This window comes from Phalacrocorax aristotelis, chromosome 3 (assembly GCF_949628215.1).
Source record: "Phalacrocorax aristotelis chromosome 3, bGulAri2.1, whole genome shotgun sequence".
Classification (NCBI taxonomy): domain Eukaryota; kingdom Metazoa; phylum Chordata; class Aves; order Suliformes; family Phalacrocoracidae; genus Phalacrocorax; species Phalacrocorax aristotelis.
Window position 1 is genome coordinate 35,614,083 of NC_134278.1, and position 21,071 is coordinate 35,635,153.

At 37.1% G+C, this 21,071-nt stretch overlaps 1 protein-coding gene across 10 annotated transcripts in view; it reads left to right on the top strand.

Annotated features, from left to right (window-relative positions):
- The window catches only part of SENP6 (SUMO specific peptidase 6), a 94,655-nt gene extending 73,835 nt beyond the window's left edge, over positions 1-20,820 (top strand). For 6 of the 10 annotated variants that reach the window (XM_075087119.1, XM_075087108.1, XM_075087109.1 and 3 more), the window contains 12 exons: positions 1,262-1,488; positions 2,092-2,198; positions 2,283-2,399; positions 3,224-3,346; positions 3,596-3,688; positions 8,483-8,916; positions 11,925-12,028; positions 12,713-12,853; positions 14,176-14,264; positions 16,476-16,544; positions 16,634-16,784; positions 19,740-20,820. In XM_075087119.1, the coding sequence (XP_074943220.1) occupies positions 1,262-1,488; positions 2,092-2,198; positions 2,283-2,399; positions 3,224-3,346; positions 3,596-3,688; positions 8,483-8,916; positions 11,925-12,028; positions 12,713-12,853; positions 14,176-14,264; positions 16,476-16,544; positions 16,634-16,784; positions 19,740-19,949 (1,865 nt within the window). In that variant the 3' untranslated portion in view covers positions 19,950-20,820. The remainder of the gene's footprint in view (positions 1-1,261; positions 1,489-2,091; positions 2,199-2,282; positions 2,400-3,223; positions 3,347-3,595; positions 3,689-8,482; positions 8,917-11,924; positions 12,029-12,712; positions 12,854-14,175; positions 14,265-16,475; positions 16,545-16,633; positions 16,785-19,739) is intronic. The other 4 variants (XM_075087115.1, XM_075087116.1, XM_075087117.1 and 1 more) reach the window with 1 other exon arrangement.
- Positions 20,821-21,071: the final 251 nt, after the last annotated feature.

The window sequence follows — 21,071 nt, forward strand, 5'->3', positions numbered from 1 at the left end:
ACCCAACAATACATGCCTAAAATCAGTAAGAGTAGTTTTGTTAGAACTTTGGGCTTCTAATATGTGGCATACAGTTTGTATCCACTTTTTTAAAAAGCATCATGCTTATTTTCCCATTTAAGTCTGGAAACAGTTGTCTCAGAAGTGTACTTTTTTGCCCCCTCAGTATTCTATTCAGTTTAGTTTCTAAGCAGCGGTTTAAGGTTTGTTTCCTAGTTGCTAGCTACCCCGGTAGTAAAGTAGTATTTTTTTCAACCTCTCACTGTTTCTGACAATCTCTATTGCCTGAAAGAGCTGATATTTATATGCCAGTGCTGTATATCTGTGTAAAAGTAATTCTTATAGACTGTTTTAGCTAAAGGGCTGGGAACCTCTGGGCTTACATGCTGTAGTGACTTTAATATGTAAAATTTTCAAAAAGCAATAATGTTTTATAGTGTATTCTTCTAGGATCAGGACACACCATGAATGTACCTGAATCATGGGGTCTCACATACTGTTTTTTCATTAATTTAGTATATGCTGTCTTAGTTCTCTCTCTTTTTTTTTCCTTCCCCTTTTGCAATCACATCTATTTGAAAGTAGGAGAAAACAAGGCTGAAACCTTTTAAAATAAAACACCATGTAGAAGTTGACGGGGTTAAGTACATGAAAGCCATTTTCATAATAAACGTTGAGATCACAAAAGCCCATCTACATTCTTGACACGGTTGTTCTTTTCTAATAAAGTTCCACAGATGAATGTAGTTTCATTGATTTTTTTTTTTTTTTTTTTTTTTTGAGAGAGAGCTGCTCTAGACTTCTTAGTGTTTACCTGGCATAAATTATGGCAAGGGGTTTCCCTATATAGAGAAGAAATTATGCTGAACACATAATTTCCGGAATTGTATTGAAACAGTAGGATAGGAACTGTAATAAGAAAAAGGAAGTATTGATTACAGAGTCTTACTGTCAGTAAGCAGAGAAGCTGTTATTTCAAAATATGTTTTGGCTTTGCATTCAGCATCTTTTAAAAATCTATCAGGTGTAATAATTAACATTTCTATATTAAGGTAGAAGTTGAATGCACTCTTTTTGCAAATGTAAGTAGAAGGTTCTGGTAGTTAATCCTTCAGTCTGTCTGCATACATGTGATTTACTCCTTGTATACATTGTCAGCAGTGTGTACACCTCTTGGCTCGCGGTTGTTTAAATCTGTTTATAATTGTGACATATTTTACTTTGTTTCTAAATGAATAATTTTCTCTCTGCTTTTTTGTAGGTCAGGAAGAACAGTACATCATTTTGATTTTTGAAACTGGTCTTGATCCTCATGCAAACTCAATATTTGAAAAAATTATTACTGACATTGGTATTAGAAATAATATTTCTGACTTCTTCGTGAAAATTTCCTTTGAAGAAGCCAATGGCAGGCTTGTTGCATTTACTAAGTGCTTGGAAGACAATTCCAAAGGAAGCCCATCTCACAGAGAAAACAAAATCAAAAATGTAATTATGTTTTATTTTAGAACAAAGTCATTATATTATTTGGGTTACAAATACACTAAAGATAGTGTGCTAGTCACTAGACCAAAAAAAAACCCCAACAACTTCTGCAGGCTTTTATATGAGGATTCCCAGACTGGTCCATGGTGGGTTATGAGACTCTGGGAAATAGTCTGTGCATTCATAGTGCTTTTTAGTGTGTTTATTTTGATCGTAAGGTTGTACAAAGGTCTACAAGTAAAGCTGTCATTTGAAAGTTTTTAAGGGACAAGAAATTTTTACTGTAATTAGACAACATAGTTGTTTCCAGATTCATCTACTGGTAAAATGATAATATTTTCAACAAGAAATTCTGTTGCAGTGTTGTAGTTAAATTTAATTAGTGATTTCTTTAAACAAAATTACCTCTTAAAGAATTTGAAAGTTTTGTGGCTCTGCAAGAAATGAGTACAGACCCAAGTGTAATAAATGAACTAGGAAAAAAAACAGACTGAAGTCCTTCTCAGAAGCAATGGATGTTACACCGCTGGACTTCACCAAGCTTCATTACCTTTTTGGTAAATCTGAGCACAGTATCCAAATTAATATTGATTTTATTCTTTTAAGGTTGCTTCTGAGTCCAAAATGCAGCAGCGAAATAAACAGTTACCGTATTTTGATGATGATGAAGAAATTGGAGAACCACATACAGTATTCATTGGTCCTATAGAGAAGTAAGATTTTTCTCTTTGCCCTGTAACAATTCTCTGAGTTTTTTGGCTTTTCATATTTATTATTGAATGTATTTTTCTTTTCAGGTTGATAGTTTATCCACCTCCTCCAGCTAAAGGTGGTATTTCTGTGACCAATGAAGACCTCCATTGTCTAAATGAAGGAGAATTTTTAAATGATGTTATTATTGATTTTTATTTAAAGTAAGTTTTGTTTCAAATCAGATTTTAGTCGTCTCTTACTTGGCAACTTGAAAAGTTCTGACATTAAAAATTCATAGGTCAGTTGATAACACTTGTTCTCCAACTATGTATAGCTCTAATTTTAAAGGTCATTTTGTATTTTTTGCAAGAAATTTTTGTTCCTCTCCTATCCTGCATGACAGTGACATTGTTCTCACTTGGAAGAAAGGTTCTTTAAAATTTCTTAGCACGTGAAGAGGAATTTTAACTGCAAGGAATAAAAAGGCACCTTTCTAAGTTCAGTTGTTTTTTTTCCCGAGTATTTGTGTTCCCTGGAATTTGATTTGTTTTGATTAGCATAATACATCAGTTAATTTTTTGATGTCACTGATGCCACAGATGTTAGAAGCTTATTAAAATGTTACATGCTGATGTGCTTATGCTACGCATAATGTGTGTATAATTTTCAGTCTATTGAAATATTTTAGAAGTGAGAAGAAAATTGGTGCATTGCTTTGGGAGCATTTTGAGATTTAGTGGCTCAGTTACAAAATACGGGTCTTTCCTAGACAGGTCATATGTAATAAACTCACTGAAAACTTGTTTTCCTGCCATTATGTAAAAATAAATACAACAGCAGCAGAACAACTTGTTGATTGATTAGAGCACTTAATACCTTGAAATATTGACACAGATATTGCATTAGGGAGTTCAAGTGGTTAGTTAGCTGTAATATTCTTACAGCTATTTTGTGAAAGGCTGCAACAGTTTGGTGGGGAGGTAGCACTGTTGGCAGTCCTTTTTACTCTGGTGATGAATTTTTCATATTTTTTTTAACTATTTAGGTATTTGGTACTTGAAAAACTGAAAAAAGAAGATGCTGATAGAATACATGTGTTCAGTTCATTCTTCTATAAACGCCTTAATCAAAGAGAAAGAAGAAGTATTAATGAAACTTCAAACCTTTCGTAAGTCTGTCGATAAGTCAGTTTTATTAAGAGCTAAGTACAGTGAAGACTACAAGAACAGATGCTTTACAGAGATAAAATCCTTACAGACAATATTATACCAACAGACCTCTAGGAGGCATCCAGACCTATAACAAATGTAGAATTTGCCTTGAAAATCTTAAGCTGTTAAGGTGAAAATATCTGGAGAAGTAGTCTTTCAATTAAAATAAGCTTCCCTGCAAATAATATGTTGGTTTCTTCTTGTAGAATACAACAAAAACGACACGGGCGAGTAAAAACATGGACACGGCATGTTGACATTTTTGAGAAAGATTTCATTTTTGTTCCCCTTAATGAAGCGTAAGTAAACATACCTTTTTATCACATTTGATAAAGGCTTAAGCTTCATAATTCTAAAATTTAAAGTTATTTTATAGTGTGAATAGAAGTTAAAAATTAAGAGAATAAACATCTTTTTCCAGGAGATGAAAAACGAATAGTAATATAAGACCTTTATGTGCACTCTTGTAGTATAAGTAGTATCAGATAATATAAAGACTGAGCAAAAATGAACTTTTCTGAGTCCTTTTTTTAGGCATTACCTGTTCTCTGGAGTTCTTTTTTCTAAGCTGTTGTCGATGATAACTTTTGGACTTACCTTTTTTAGTCCTTACTTTTTTCTTTTAATGAGATCTCTTTGGTATAGATGAGGTCATCCTTTAGTTACAATAAACCTATATCGGACCAAAATGCAACTGAAAATCTCTACTGCCCTGTATTGGGATCGTTATGCTTTTCCTTTATATCCTTTTGTCCTGGTATTTTTTTTGGGTCAGGAAGCAGACTGGTAGCATTCTAATGGTTGTTAAGGACTTCTTATGATGCTTGCATTCCTTAAGATCAGAGCAAGTTGTCACAAACACATTTTTACATTTCGCAAAAAGAATCTAAGCAGTCCTTAAGCCAGAATGTTCAGGAAAGTTAAACTACTGCATTTTAAAAATACACAATAAAAGCATAAAGTAAGGACAGAGAGGAGATTTGTAACTGACATCATAGGCATACCTAACTGATCTTTTGAAAATTAAGAATAGGGTTTTTTTTGTTTTGCTTTTAAATTAAAAGCTCCCCAAAGAAATTTATCTAGATACCATGCCATTGTGCAGTGGGAGGAGAATTTCTGAATCTTCTCTTTTCCCACCTCCCCTGCAGCTGAATTCTGAGGCTAGCTGTAGAGAGGGAGTTTTGAGGTAACTGACCATAGATCTGTCTTTGTTATGAAGTCATAAGTAAATCCCTGAGAAAGCTGTTCACAAGCACTGACTTCAGATTTTGAGATACTACGACATCTGTACAGCCATGGGAAGACAGCCAGTGCTTAGGTGATGAAAATGACTCAGGTGTAAGATATGCCTCCTGTCTACTGCAGACTTCATCCTTGTCATCCCTCTCCTCCGAAGCTTTAAGTATTGAAACTCTGAAGTGTCTGTCATTTAACTTTTAGTTGCCTTAGAGCTTGTTATATATTTTACTTCTCGCCACCCTCTCTCCTGTCATTCACACATCCATGTTGGCTATGCATAGGAGAAATGAGACTGATCATGCTGCACATACCAGACAGCATGACTTAGAAGTCACCTGAGAACAAAAATAAATATTCTGTGGTTTTACAAGAATTAGTTACATTGCTAGTAACTTAGCACATAGTAGTTTTCACTGTCTTGTTCATTTACTGTTAAGCGACGAAAGCAACATCTGCTTTAGCAAGTAGTGCAGCTCAGTAGGAGTGAATTTGCAGAACAAAATAGTTTGAACTGAAGGCATGATGGTCACACCATGTGTGGGTTGGAGATTTTGCTTTGGACTAGCTTGGTCTCATGGACTCATCCAGTAGCGATTAGAGCATGAAAGTGTACTCTTGGTGTGCATCTTTCATCTGGAAATTATCCTGTTCACACTTTTTGGAACTGTCCTTCACTGTGAACTGAAACTTGGTAAGTGGTGATAGTAGGACATTGGTTTGCAAAAGGGCTTTCCTGATATGTACAGTAAGAACATTGCAAAGCAGAAAAAAAAGCAAAGTATCCAGGGAGATGAGAAAGCGGTGGTTTGATGGGGTGGGCAGGGGGAGCAGATTTGTGTTTTATTGGTTTTGACCTGCCTTCTGGCAAGGAAACCGTAAGTTAGATATTCTGTATTTCTAGTTTTAATTTATTGTTGTTAGCTGCTAGTATTTTTGTGGTAATTTATTGTTGTTAGCTGCTAGTATTTTTCTTGGATGCACCTTGCTATTCTGTCTCCCCTCAAACGTGTCACTTCCCCCATCCCCCAAAGCCCAACCCTCAGTTTTGAGGAACAAAAAGCTTTCTGAGGGGAGATGCTAACATATTTAGGAAAGAATCAGTGACTCGAAAGTTAAATACTCCCATTATGATGAGTAATTGGTATTGCAGGACATGGAGGAGGTTGGGGAGATACGTGGGGAAGAACACAAAAACCAGCAAGTGTGAAGGCTTCTAGGCCTCTATCCTAGTAGCAGAGCTGTTATTGCTAAGTGTCTCCTTCCTCATATTGCCGTGACACAGAGGAATAGCAGGTTTTACCTGCTATTATTTGACTGCTCTTTTCCATATATTCTTGTGTTTCAAAATGGGTCAAGAGCGGAGAACTGCAGTTGTCTTAACTTTTTTCAGTCAAAAAAATATTTTCTATATTTGTGGTGCTGATTTGTCTGTTAGTTGACTTCTTAATCTCCAGTAAGTCTTTCAGATATGCAGGTCTTATGAAGGTGGTGGGCTGGGACCTAACATCTGTAGTAAGTTGCAGCTTTTTCAGAAACTCCCTTCTGTGACTTCTTTTCTGTTATGTAATTTCCCCACCCTCCTGTTCCTCACTTGCAAAATGAGGACTGTCACACTTTGTGTTGACAAGAATGGAGATGATATATGTTCAGCAGAATATAACTTCCAAATACTTGGTGTTTAGCTGTCTAGGTTGGGTTTTTGTAATTGCGGCATTGCCTCATAACTTCAAGGGATTAGTGAAAATGGTAGGACAGAGAATCACTGGTGAGGAGGGAGAGACAGTTAATGCCTGTGGTGCATACAGAGCACAGTACATGCCATTCTATGTGGTTTTTGGAGAACCTGGTTTTCAGAATTTTTTCAACATGCCTTTGGCTGATCATCTGTATGCCCAACCTAATATAGCGTAGTAAGGCTTATATCATCCACTTCTCTTCCATCAGTTTATTCCTTGCCTTCATAGGCTATGATCTTAGATACAGCCTTGAGTTGTCTAGGCTCTCCCAGTGTTTGCAGCTTGACTCATTGCAGCACTGCAGGTGTTTTTCAGGAATTTGCCATGTGGCTTCATGCTGGTAACTGGTCCTTGTAAACAGATCTTTCTGTATGTGATACAACAGCAGATGAAAGGTATGGAAGAGTTTCTTCGGTTCCAGTGAAAGATCTGCATTCATTGTTATTTATAAAAGGTCTCAAACCTTAATCTGTGACAAAATTAGTCTCATTGAGAACCAATCTCAGAGTTGCTTTTGCTTCTTTGTCTTGAATTAAATAGTATGTGGAACAAGTTATTCTAGGACTTGATAAAACTTGAGAGCTTCTCTTGTGTTGTGGGAATGCTGCTAGTGGTTGCTCCTGAAAACACTTCTCCTGTGTTGCCTAGAATGATGCTTTTATTTTTTCTTTTAGGACACAGCTATTTATTCTGGCATCTGGCTTAAGAGTACATTCTAGAAACAAGTTGTCAAACTGCAGTAGCTGGAGGTGGGCAGGAAGAATCTAGGGAAGAATTAACCTCAGAACAATATGGCTGATTTAACCATGACTGCACCAGTGTCCTTTGGCAGAACAGTCCTTTTTGTTCAAGTCTCCAATGGAAATAGATTGTTCTTTTAAAAGTTACAAGCTATTTTCTTTTAGATCCAGGTTAATATGCTAGCCTCTTTACATAATTGGTACATAAAGCCTATATTAATAGAGCACAAAAATTCCAGGGTTTGGCAATATGTAATATATTCATTTACTAGGTGTGGTGAATCACTTAAGACAGAATGCCTCCATACTTCACATGCTGCTTTCAAAGGCCACTTGCTTTAACTGCCATTGAGTTTTGATGGAATTTAGGCTTCATAATCATCTGATTAATTTTTAATATATCAGACATGCATTTTTAGCTATCGCTTTTTCTTTCTTCTAAAACATTTTGAAATGTGGCTTCACCTGTATAATACATAGCTAGGTTCTGTTTTGTTGTTTGCTGTAGGGAATCAGAGAACCTTCAGAATATTTCTAAATCAGGTCAGTCAATATCTACTTGCAGTGCCTCAATGCCTGAATTTGCTGCTGCTCCATTTCTGATTGAGTGGCAAGTCAGTGAAGTCTGAAGAGGCAAGGAGATAAGGAGGAAACTGGGGCCAAATTTATTTTGTGTTGTGGGATATAACTATTTTTGATCCTGAAAGGGTTAGAATGTCAGTTCTGTGAAGAGTGAGGAGGACAACAGAGTCTTGGTGATGGCGTTACAAACACTCTTTTCTCTCCGTTTTTAATTCACTGTTGACAAGATTTATTTCAAAATGTGAAGTGTCATATACAATTGGAAGATCTCACAGGTGGAACAATATGGGCAATTCAGCTATACTCTTAGATCTGACTACTTGTGTTGCTAATTCTGAAATACTAGAAACCTTTATACAGCCATAAAACACGAACTCTACCAATCTCTAATTAATGCAGTGATAAAGAAAATGTTAAAAAAGAAATAAGCTTTAGTTCTTCCAGTTCTTCCCCAAGAGATCCCCAGAAGGGAAAGAATGTATAAAGTTTGAGAAAATTGAAATAAATGTTTAGACAGGGCCTGTTTTCAACTAACTGCATCATATTAATGAATTTGTTGGTGACTACTTGCATGGACTGATCTTACCTTTAGAGGAGACTGTGAAAGCTTAAGTAAAACCTGCTTAGAAAAGTGAACAGCTATTACAATCTATCTTTGATAACTCTGGGGGACAGGGTCTGGTTTTTTGTGTGTTCGCATGCACTCAGTGTTTTGTTTGCTTTTTATCAATTCAAGGTTTAACCATGAACATTAATGCAACTGCCAGTTTTTAATGTATTTTTTCCTTTGCAGTGCCCACTGGTTTCTGGCTGTCATCTGTTTTCCTGGTTTAGAAAAACCCAGATACGAACCAAATCCCCACTATCATGAAAATGCTACAACACAGATAAAATCTGCCTCTTCAGATGGGGAGAGCAACACACCATCTCCTTTGCCAAATGAGTTAGATGCACAAAACTCGCCTTCCAAATCCACAGCAAAGAAGACGTTGACCAAAAAGTATAATACAGCTTTAATTGACCCAAACACTGAAACAGAGGACAGTGAGTCCTCATGTTGTAGAAGAAGTCCTTGCAGGGGAAAAACTGCTTTCAGAAAACTAAATCAAATAGACAGTGATGTGGAAGAACCTAACACTGTGGAATCAGTATGCCATAAACTTGACCATAGGACTCCAGATGAAAATGGTATACAGGGTGAATTCACAACTGCTAGCCAATCTATGGGTATGTAATTGTAAAAATATCCTTATTTTAATGAGAAATTTGGATATTTCACATCTGTTACTACTTTTGCAGTTGTGTAAACTTCATACTTTGAAAATTTAATATGTGGCTGAAGTTTGAGTGCTTGGGATATCAGTAATTTATAGCCATTGCATATAAAATGTTTTTTGTGGCTGTTGACATAACTCCCATGGCATGAGGCTGGAGATAAAACACTGTTTTCCTAAATCAAATTAATTTTTGCATTTGAGTGACCTCTTTTCACACAAAATCATTTTGTAGATATCACTTTGCAACACTTAAGACTGTAATTGTTAAGGAAAGAATAATAGTTGACCATGGATCCTCATAATGTATGAGCATGGGGGAGCTGAATTAAGATTGTGTGAGCAGCCTTAATTACAGTGTCTTCTAGCATTTCAGGTTTTGCTTTAACATCATCAAGTTATCTAATGTCTTGATAGAAGGTATGTAAAAAGACTGAGAATAAAATAATAACAACAAAAAAATTTCTCTCACATGCCCTCCATGCTACACTTAGAGAAGCTTTCTCCATGCATTGCTGCTTTGGAGGCTGATTTCAGTGATCTGGAACAGCGTTTGTACCAAAGTGAACAAAGGGGCTGACATACTTTTAAAGGCAGATGAAGGAAATGATTGTTTTCTCTGCTCACTGCAAGGTTTGGATCCCCTTGAGTAAAAAACATCTTGTCATGCAAAAACTTTTACTGTAGTCACCAGTAGTATGCCTACTGACTTAATTTATGCAGTAAGTAATTGCATAGCTTATAGTACAAGATCTGAAAAGATTATCAATCATATGGTCTAATTTGTATACTGCAGGCCATTATAACGTTAATACCTTTGTAGGTATAAACACTCTCCTACTTTCTAATCTAAATTTATTTGTGATAACATTGTCACTTCTCCTAGAGGTCTTGCGGGGTTGTGGTGTAGATCTGCTCTCATTTGAATTGATTTTTTCCTTTTATGTGTGGTCGTTACTGTGTATGATATTGCTGCTCTATGATATGGTCTCATGTGTCTTGGATGCTGCTACTGTTACTTGGCTGTAATTAGTTGGAATGTAGTTTATGACATTTTTTTGCTAGCATTAAATTTCTTTTTTTTTATGGCTGCATTATATTGGTGGCTGATGGTCATTCTGCTGCTGAGTAAAACACTCAGACTCTTGCTCAGCTATTGCAGATGATGCACCCTTTCATTAATGCATACGTTCTTATGGGTCACAGTCCTGGTTTAAGGGTGAGACTCAATTTGAGATTGACATTAAGCATATGTTTAGGCAGGTAAATTTAGGTGCACTGTGTATCTAAACTTCTGTTTCAACCAGATGGAAGATGGGGTTCTGCCCAGCCTTCAGCTGTTGCTCCAGAAGGGTGTGGGTCTTGACTCTTGACTCTGCCAAATCCATACATATGTCCTGGGTAGCCTAAGATATCAAAAGACAGCAGCTGCCTCTTTGATAGTATAGTCAATGAAACCAAGAGACCTCCTCTTCTCACCCTAAAGCAGACATAGAACAGCTGTTCAGCTGCTCTCATTATGGTCTCCACTTAACATTTTGAGACCCTAGATGCCCACCATATGTGGGACCCTAAACTCAGACTAAATCCTGGTGTTGGACTTGTAAATCAGTAGGAGTTGATACCTAAATAACTTTGAGGAAATCATCCAAAATATTTTTTATTATTAATAATAACATTATTATTCTACTAATCCCCTTTTAATTGTTCAATTCTTGTATGAGATGTGATTCTTCCAGATACCAATTTTTATTTTTTAGGAATCTCAGCGATAAGTCACATTAGTATATGGCCTACTTCTTGTGCTATGGTCTTTTCAAAAATACCAAGTAAGACTAATTCCCAAGTTTGTCCCCATGGAACTCCACTGGTAACCTCTTTCCAAAGTGTTACTTCAACTTTTCTGTTGAAGTATTCTCAAATGCAGGTCTTGTCAATTTTTTCTGTTAGATAGTTCATTGCCCTGTTTACTATTCTTATAGAAAACCTCATTTTCTTTAATAAGTAATATGCCCTCCAGCAACACCATAACCAACACTTTTATTTTTGTGATTGCTTTGATATATTACCTAGCCCTTTTTTAGGAAAAGTTTTCTTACGAAAAGTTCAGGTTTTGCTAGCATGAGTTGTACATTTTTCACTTATTTCCAAATACTTTATTATTTCTCCCCTGAAAATCTGTTCTGAAGTTTTGCGTGACGGTATAGTAAGACTAGTGAGCCTGTAGCTGTCTGTATCCGCTTCTTTCACAGGTGTAGCTATAACATTCATTATTTTTTATTTCTTCTGATGCTGTTTCCCAAGTGGCTAAATATGTAGAGGGGGTAGGGAGTGAATTTACAAATAGTCTTTTTATGTAGCAAACAGTGAAGTTTCACAAGCATTTCTAAGCTGCTGCTCCCAGGAGAGCTGATCCTGCATTCTGCCCTCCCTACCTTGTTCCCAAGCTGCCTTTTCCCTTTTATCAGCACAAGTCTTTATATAACTGTGCAGCAAATCTGATCAAGGAACTGATTCAACTGATTATTAAAAAATAGCGAGCTTGTGACTGACTTTCTCAGTTTGGTCCTCTGTGTGTGGATGTATTTGGTGTCACGGAAGGAACCAGCTAGGGATGGGAATAAGCAGTTATATTAGGGACCAAATGAGTTTGCCCCTTTTGGTAGCGGTACCGATTTATACTATTGTAAAGACTTCACGGAACTACGGGGTAATTTCATGGTGGGTTTTAGTCTAGGTCTTTTAGAATTTTTTTAGTAGTTTCACAGAATAAGGAACAGTTTCTGCTGTGTTACTTAGAACTTTTCACTTTTCTTCATATGCATGAATAAAATACTATGTAAGCTGTATCAGTTATTGTGAGCAGTGCTGATCAAATCTGAGGTATGTAAAATAAGTTTGGTCTTCAGCAATGACGTAGTATTTGATGTTTAAATATACTACTGTCTGTGATTGATACAGATGGATTGCACAAAATCAGGCTAAACTATAGTGAAGACTCAGCTGATGGCAGTAAACTAAACGAAGATGAGCTTATAGATTTTTCTGAAGACCAAGATAACCAGGTAAAGAATTTAGCAATTTTATTTGGGAAATGTGAATGGTTGTGTTGTATTTTGAATGGGAAGCTTAAAGGCCGTATACGCATTTTAATTGTGCATTGTCTACAGCTAGTTATCTTTACAAGTGTCAAATCCAAAGCACTGGTTACCTACAAAAATTTGCAGATTAGCTGACAGGAGAGGATTGTACATTTGTTCATTAAACTGTTTAATAGAAAACTGCTGTACTGAACCTGCACTTAATTTTGAGTCTTTTGCATAGTGACAATATTACACAATGATTTTAGTGGAAGCTCTGAAAGTCAACACCTTTCTTTCATCTCCCCCACCTCCATGTTAATCTACCAGACCCAAGAACAAGTTACTCTTCTTTCAGGTCCATTTCCTGGACATAAACAGACACATTTATAAGTAGGTGCTACTTTGCTGTTTTGTTTCACTGGTGCTTCTCCTAATCAAATTTAAACAACATGGATTTATAATCAAGCAGTGTTCTTGTTCAAATTGGAAGACGTTTAGATTTAGAGCTGTGGAAAGACTGGTCATTAAAATGTCCTTTACTGACTCGCTACGGGGTATGAGGGCATTATTCCATAGTCCTGTTGCTTCTACAGCGTAAGTTCAATGTGAGCAAGCTAGAAGTTACACATTTACTCTTCCTAATTGGCCTTCCTGTTCATGTTCCAGGTGTGTGACTGCAAGTTGTCCAAAATAAAGAATCGGAGGCTATTAAATATACAGTCTAGGAAATACCTGTTTTTCACCTTTGAGTCCAGGACAAACAATTTTTATCCAAAGTCTGCAGCTATTTGTAATCGCTTCCAAATAGTATGTATATACGTGCACACATATAAAAGCTCCACTTCGTGTTGAATCCTAACTATGCTTTTCGTACAGCCTCAACCCACCTCTCCTGTTGTGGCACTTACCCAAACATTCTGTGATTCTCGCCTGATGGAAGCGCCTTTCTGTCTATTTTGTAGCAGTTAAGTGTTCCCTGAAGATGGAGAGTGACTAGTAGAGTGCTTCCAGTCTGAAATACATGGCCTGAAGGCAGGGAAGAAAGCTCATGGCCAGATGTGTTCCCTGACAGGAGAAAAAGATGCCAAGTTCTCTGGTTGCAGCATAGCTTAGAACTTAACTCAGGCTGAACCTGGCACTGATACCTTCTCAAATGCACAAAGCAAGTCTAGAAATGGTAGAGCATGACAGGCTTAGTGCACCTTCACGTCTGCCAAAAATGGAGTTGAGGCTGCAACAGAAACAAGTGTACTAGGAACTAGGCAGTGGTTTTTAATACAATAGCATCTTCATGGCATAGCGTGAGGATTTCGGTCATAGGATCCTGCGTGTCAGTGAAGTGTACATAGTTCTCAGCAAAAATTTCACAAATCACATAGATGTGGAAGTTCCCATTCTTGGAAAGCATCTCTTTCCCTATAACACAATGATCTATGGTAGTAATAGTGAACTGAGTAGAAGGGTAAGAAACCATGGCTCATTGGGTTACTTGTAGATACAAGAACTTTAGTGGTTTTCTTCATAAAACTTCCATGTCCTTCATAGCAATCAATACTGAAATGGAAAGGTCAAAGGATATTCCCAGGTTTGTAGCATGACTGGTTTTGCAACCTGTGATATAGAATATCATGGTGGTTTTATTTTCCCTTGCCCTAAGAACCAAGTTGGTGCATTCTGGAGCAAAGATCAAATTTTACTTCTGAGTTCATTGCAGACTTTGTTGTATTTAATCTAGAAGACAACATACATGAAACCACCAAGCAAGTTTCCAGTAATCATTAGCAAGGAAAGGATTAATAATTTAGATTATAATCAAATACTGGAGATGCACATCTTTTAAGCCTGCAATGCTTTGAAAATGTCAGTTGCAGCTTTTTATAGTTTCAGCAGTGGTTAAACAACTAGTACTGTTCACTGCGTGTTGTTCCAGCATGGATTTGAGAAACGCTGTGACTGAAAGTTGGTAATGCAAACTTTACAAGCAATGAATTGTTTCAGATTAAAGTTTCTTTATTACACTTATGTTATTGGTCTTGAATAAAAATGGTAAGTATAGCAATAACTTCTTTTGCATCTGTTTGAAACACAATATTAGCTTTTAAACACCTATAAACATGTTGCTTCTGTAGGAAGACAGTAGTGACGATGGCGGCCTTGTAGATGATAACTGTAATTCAGAAATGGGACAATGGCACCTGAAGCCTACTATCTGCAAACAGTAAGTATTAAAACAGTTAAAAAGGAAATTTCATACAAGTTTATAAAATTTAAAAGACAGCAATTAAGGGAAATGTTCATACAAACACTTTTATCAGCATGAAATCAGCATTTGAGAGAAAATTTGATATACTTTGTACTATCATCATCTTCAGTGAGCAGAAAACTTAATGAATAAAGCTATGAGCAAAATAATAGCTTTTTGGGTTTCTATTAAGCCTGTGTGCTGCTTCAGGCAATTGAAGATTGTTTCTTCAAATAAGGCTGTTCCTCGGTTTCTTGCACTCAGATTCCTACAAAAAGAAGGTGCAGAAGCATGTTTAAATGTGTCCTTCTATATTTAAAAGAAATAAAAATAATGTCTTTAAATGAAGATAATTAACTTAATACTAAAGAAAACCTTTGTCACCACTCAAATTAGTACAGGAAAAATGGGAATAATTTTTGACTGCCCCCATTTCTTGCCTAAATGCATTCTAGCTGTTTCTCTTTATTGTCTCTTTTTGTTCTTGGTATTATTCTTTTTTCTCTAAGAAGAATGTTCCACAATACTACTAAGTTCAGTTACCTTTTTTTGTTTACTTTTTAACCTGTTTTGGATTTCAAAACTCTTAAAATTTATTTTTTATGTTTGAAACTCAGAAATTCTTCATTAATAATTGACTGCAGTTGCTTGCATTTTGGTGTGACAGAAATGCATGATTCCAAATCTAGAAATACTGTTACTAGTATTGCTGTCTTCACAATTTCATTTGTATTTTTTCACAATTTATTTATCCATTTTTATATTTCCTTCTTTGAACATACTGGCTACTAGAAAGGTGAAAGCTTTCACAATACATTCTTATGGTGCAGGACAAAATTATATATTTGTACAGGATATGGAATGTGTATGACTTGTTCTTAATACATTTTCATGAAGGGATAAAAATCTGTCTGTGAGTTTTAAGCATATTTATGAGCTTCTGATTATAGCTTGGCTAAATTTGTCCCATTCTGGTGATGGATTATCTGTACGTAATGCTTTACACCAGACATTATTTTAATCCAAACATGAAATTTCATAAGGTCTTTGACACTTAAGTATCAAAAGTCATTAAGGGCACTTTAATACTTTACAGTTAGCATATTTTTAAATTACTTATATATGAAAATGGATTGTGCATTTTTTAAGAGCATTGCTTACATAAATAACTTTTATCAAAAATTAAAACAAGTAAAAGCAAATATCATTCAAGTGATTATATGCTTATGCCTCAATAAATTGCGTACATGTAAAATAATTAATAAACGCAAACAAACCGATGCATAAATGCATGCAGACGTTTTGTCTGAATTTACTAGTTTGCAGTTTCCATAAAGGATACCTTGTCTGAGTGCACGTGTGTTACTGTTAGAAAAGAGAAAGAGCTTTGTGAAACATCATTTGCATCCTATTTGTACCTCAAAATACATCTTACATATAATGCTGAGATTCTGAACTCTGGTATGAGTTAGCTTGGATCTATAAATCCAGCTGTTGTATATAAGGCAGCTGATACGGTTGTTACATTTATAGCTACTGCAAAGGTAGTAAGTATCCTCTAGACCAAGTGATATGATGTAAGCAGCTGTAGTGTGCAACAGAGGGTTCAGGCAGACTTGGTTCTCTAGAAAATATTTGTGTATGGATACCTTATTTTTCTACAGTCTATCAGATAGAGTCCGTGTGTGTTGTGTGGGTAACTGCCAGGTAGATTTCAGACTGGTTGGGATCCCTTCTAGAACATGCATATCTAGTGTCTTCCTAGGTGCTGTGGGCTGCCCCATCTGTCCTCTAGCTGCTACTCCAGAAGGATGTTTAAGGGTTCTGTGACTTACGTTACAGTCTCTTGCCAGTGTCCCAGATGCCTTGTGCGTCTAAAAGAGCACTAGACACCTGACGGGGTTTTAGGCAACTAGGTTTTGCCTGTAACAAATGCTTCCCATCTGGCAGTACTGCATTTTCTAAGTGCATTACGGAGTTCTCAGTACTTAGTGTATGGTTAAATCTAAAGATAACTTTGCTTTAGCTATCCTGGTTAGGGGATTATCGCAGTGCTGGCAAAACTTTATAGTACTGATCTAGTTTTGTTCAAGGACACCCACATATTATAGCTAGCTAGCTGGGTAACATTGTGTTTTCCAAACTGCTGTAAAATACTGTGTACTTTAAAACTGTGTTCTCTCTTAGGCCTTGTATTTTGCTTATGGACTCACTGAGAGGCCCTTCCCGCTCAAATGTTGTGAAAACACTACGGGAGTAAGTTTCATATCTGGGCTTTTGGGGTCGTTTTGGCAAAATTCTGCAAGAAAAAGAAAAGTTTTAATTTGCATGGTCTTTTATCATAGATATTTAGAAGTGGAATGGGAAGTCAGGAAAGGCAACAAAAGAAGCTTTTCCAAAGATGTAATGAAAGGTTCCAACCCAAAAGTGCCACAGCAGAACAACTTCAGTGATTGTGGAGTCTACATACTGCAGTATGTGGAGAGCTTTTTTGAGGTATGTTTACCTGTTTGTGTAACTGGTTTTTTGGGTCTCCTGCAGCAATCAGATATGAGCTATTAAAATTGTTACAGTAATAAAAGGCTCTCTAGTGTAGCTCTCATAGCTGTTTTTTAGATTATGCATTATAAACAAATTTATGCATTACATAATGATAATTAGTTTATTTTAAAAATAATTATTAGTTGCACATATGTATCAGAAATTGGAAGCCATGGAATTTTCTGACAGAATCCTGAGAAAATATATTTAGGATCTTCCTTTGTGTTCTTATAGTGCGTACCCGTTAAAATTATCCAGTAGGAAACAGAGTTCAAATCTGAGTTCAAAACATAAACTAAAGATGTGGAACAAAAATCTTGTTCTTTTTTCCTTCAGAAATGTAACTCTGAATAAATTCATTAATATGATGCAGCTAGGTGTTTTTTAACTTGCATTAAAACATGTAAGTGGAATCATTACAGCTAACTGCCAGATCTTGATTCCATTGAAGAAATTTGTTAAAATCTTACTTTAACAGTCTTCGTCCTCAAGTTACAGCTCCTTTCACAAGTAGCGGCATCAGCGCCTTCAGGTCTGAGTTAGGAGGAGGAATGAGTGAGATCAAGGGAGATGCTGCCTGCATGGGACTCTAACTCTGTTTACAGTCCATAGTACTTCAGAACACTGTTCCCAAGCTCTCCTGTAACTCACCTGTCCTGAGAAAGCTGGTGGTTTTTTCTCCCTTCCTTCACCCTCCCCTTGTTCATACTTCGTGTGAGAGCAGCAAGGCTTTAGTGTAGTGCGCTCATGCGAATCAAAGCCCAAAGCTTTTGATTTACTTTGGAGTTCTTGAGAGCTTGGAACCATCCTCAAGTTCCTCCTGTTTTGTAAATGGGGGATGTGAGAAACAGTTCAGCTTTAGTAATCTTAGCCCCTTCCTTCTTGGAAATTGATTGCTGGATTACAGCAGGCTGACTCCTTCCTCCTGCCTGGTCTTGCAGTATGCAGTAGCTTTGTCTGCCAGGCGATGGGGATGGCGCGTAGATGTGTCAGAGAGCAAACCAGGCATAACACCAGTGCGAAAGGAGAACCTGTACTGGCTGCATGGTACTTGACTGTCTTACAGTTGTTGAACTAATAATTTCAGCTGCTAATGTATTTGAAAAGCTGCACAGTCGCTGTACAAACTGTAGTAGCTGCACTACTTTGTACAAAATATGGGGCATATGTGGGGAGGGGTTCTTAACCTGGTGTTTGTGGACTATTCAGGCACATCTTTTTCTTCTTTGTGGATTTATTTGAAGTATCTTCTTTTAATAACAAGGCTTAAAATCCTGATGTGTATTTTTTGAAACCAAGACTCATTTGACAGGGTAGGTAGTGTAATAGGGAGCTGAGCTGTCAGCTATCACAGCAAGTCGGTTCTCAGCCTTCCCTCCACACCGTGCCTGTTCAGCCTTGCCCTTCCCCCCGCGAGGGACAGCTCTGACCCGCCAAATGCGTGACCCCCAGTTTCCCTACAGCGGTCTGGGGGGGCCGGCGGTGCGGCCTGCCTGGGCCCGGCGCGCCTCCCGCCGCCGCCAGGGGCCGCCGTGGTGCCGCCCGCCGCGATGCCGGGGCGCGGGCGGGGTGGGGCGGCCTCGGACGGGGCTCCTCCACCGCCGCCCGCCGTCGTAAAAGCCCCTACGTAGGAGCCGGGGATTTGGCGGCGGGGCGGGAAGTTGGTGGATCGTGTCAGTTCACAACAAAAAACCCGCGAAGCCATAAGGAAGCTGGGAGGCAGCGGAAGACGTCCACAACTGGCTTCTGACCCATATCCCTGCTTTTCTTCCCCAAACTGAACAACGACAATGACAAAAGCTCTAGTTAAGGATGGGTTGAGATTAATTTGAAATATCTTTCTATTGTTGGTAACCTCTCTAATTAGTTTTTGTTCATGTTCTTATTCCTTTGTCTGGCCTATTTTGTAATTGAAACCATGTAAAACCTATTCAGTTTTTGCCTGTGGTTTTCTGCATCTTTAGCGTCATTCTTATGAAATCTACTTACTGCTGGTGTTAAGTAGCTTCATTGGCGAAGTCACTTCAGCATTGGGGGCTTTTTTATTGCCGTATTGTCTAGCTGATGTTCAGTTTGGATGTGGAGTAATGCCGCTAGTGGAACATTAGGCATTGACATGTTCCTCTGCAGAACATGACTAGTTTTTTTCCCAAGTAGCCTCGCTAGTGTTAACTCAGTGGATGAATGTAATTCACTCTTAAATAACCCTGTTAATGATGTATACTAGAACACACAAAGGGAGGAACTTCTTGGAGAGAAAACACTATTCCACAAACTTTTGTTTGGTTAGGGTGAAATTGTTGTACAGTATGGATAATGTGTCATAATAATCATGCTCTTAATTCTTGGATGAATGACCTCTAGCAAGGAAACAGAATGTAAGTATAAAAAGAGCTGGTAGTAGCCAGGGGCTTTTCACAGGCCCTGTTTTTTAGGATGAAATGTAAAACTGACTTTCCTAGTTGGTTGTGGTCCTAAAGGTATTTTATAAGACCAGGAGTATTTAGCAACAGATTCCTAATCAGCTCTAGATTTTGATGCTAGTCATCCTTTAAAAAAAAAAGAAAAAAGTGCTATATCATCACAATAATTTTCTCTCTTTTTTTTTTTTTTACTAGAACAATCTTACACATTTATGCAGTCAAATGCTTTGTCTAAAAGATGTAGCAAACTGAATAGATTATTTGGGCACTCTGATATCCAGAACTGTGATCTGGATGAATGTTGCTCTGTAACATACTGAAGCTTGATTGATTTTTACCTTAATTGTACATGTACAAACCACAGAAATTGTAGAAATTTTTTTTTCATGCTGATGGAATGAGGTGGGGAAGAATGTACTTTTCCCCACTACAGTTCCCTCCAGTCTTTTACTCCTCACTATAATATCCAAATGACCTTTCTTTTCAGAATCCCATTCTGAGTTTTGAGCTACCAATGAACTTAACAGACTGGTTTCCACGCCCAAGAATGAAAACCAAAAGAGAAGAAATACGAAAAATAATCCTGAAGCTGCAGGAACAGCAAAACAAGGAAAAGAAGGGACAAAAGGACCCAAGTTCAATGGAAAGATCTTTGCAGGAAAAAACAGAACAACTCATCAACAGCAGCTCAGACTGAACGTTGTATCTGTTGCATGTTAGCTCCACAATCAAAACTGAAATATACACCTTTTTGTCTGCCCAGACTAAAGATTTGGCATATTCTCTGCTCAGAGTTACTTGGGAATGTTTAATGCCTGTATAAATGTGTGTCATAAAATGATTTAATTCCCACGAAGATGTGTATTAAGTAAGCAAGTCTGTACATATGTTAATGAGGCCAACTTTTTCAGCATTTGTAATTTTTTTCCACTTGTTAGGGAGCTTTTGTTATGTATTTCTGTTAATAGAACTTAAATAGCAACTTCTAAACATAAAGGAAATAAAGAAAATAAAGAAAATATTTATAGGATAAAATGGTTAACTTTTTCTTTTTCAGTAAAGTTGTAATGTTACAGGCTTAAGTAACACATAGGGAATGATTTGGTAGTGAGATAATTAATTCATATTTTGACCCTATTTAGTTGCCCTGTACAAGATTATTCTGCTTGCGCTACAAACAATACTATGGGTAAGTGTCTCGATGTACCGTGGCCTCGGAGAGGGTGATTCCCATCCTCCCAGCATCTAAGTGCAGGCAGTGCAATAGTTAATAGGACTGCTTCAGATTTGGGGTTTTAAAAGATATGCATTGCAATTAAAATTCCACCCTTGCTTTAGTGGGACGGGCTAGGGAAAGGGGGAGAACGCTCTTTGACCAGAGATTACTATTCAAACAGTATTATAAAAGTGGTTTCAATGAAGTGATCTTGAGTGATACTATTAAATCATATTTTGTGGATCCCAGTTGTTGTACAGGTGTATTTTGAGACTTTCTTCATTATAAAATTGTATTTTGGTAAGTGTACTTGGAACAGCAGATTGCCCACATTACATTTTCTATGTTACAATTCTGAATGTTACATTCATATGTGCTTTATCTAAGTAATGAACATTTAAAAAGAAAAAAGTGTATGATTACTATTTTTTGTAATATCCACGCAAAAAACCAAAATACCAGTGTTCATTTCCTGCTTGTTTGTTCTTGGCTTTAGGTAGCATCAGACTAATGTTGGGATTTGTTTGGATATTTCCAGTGTATTTTGATTTTACAACAATCTAAAATGCCATCGTTGCATAAAGTGCAAACATAGCCTTTTAG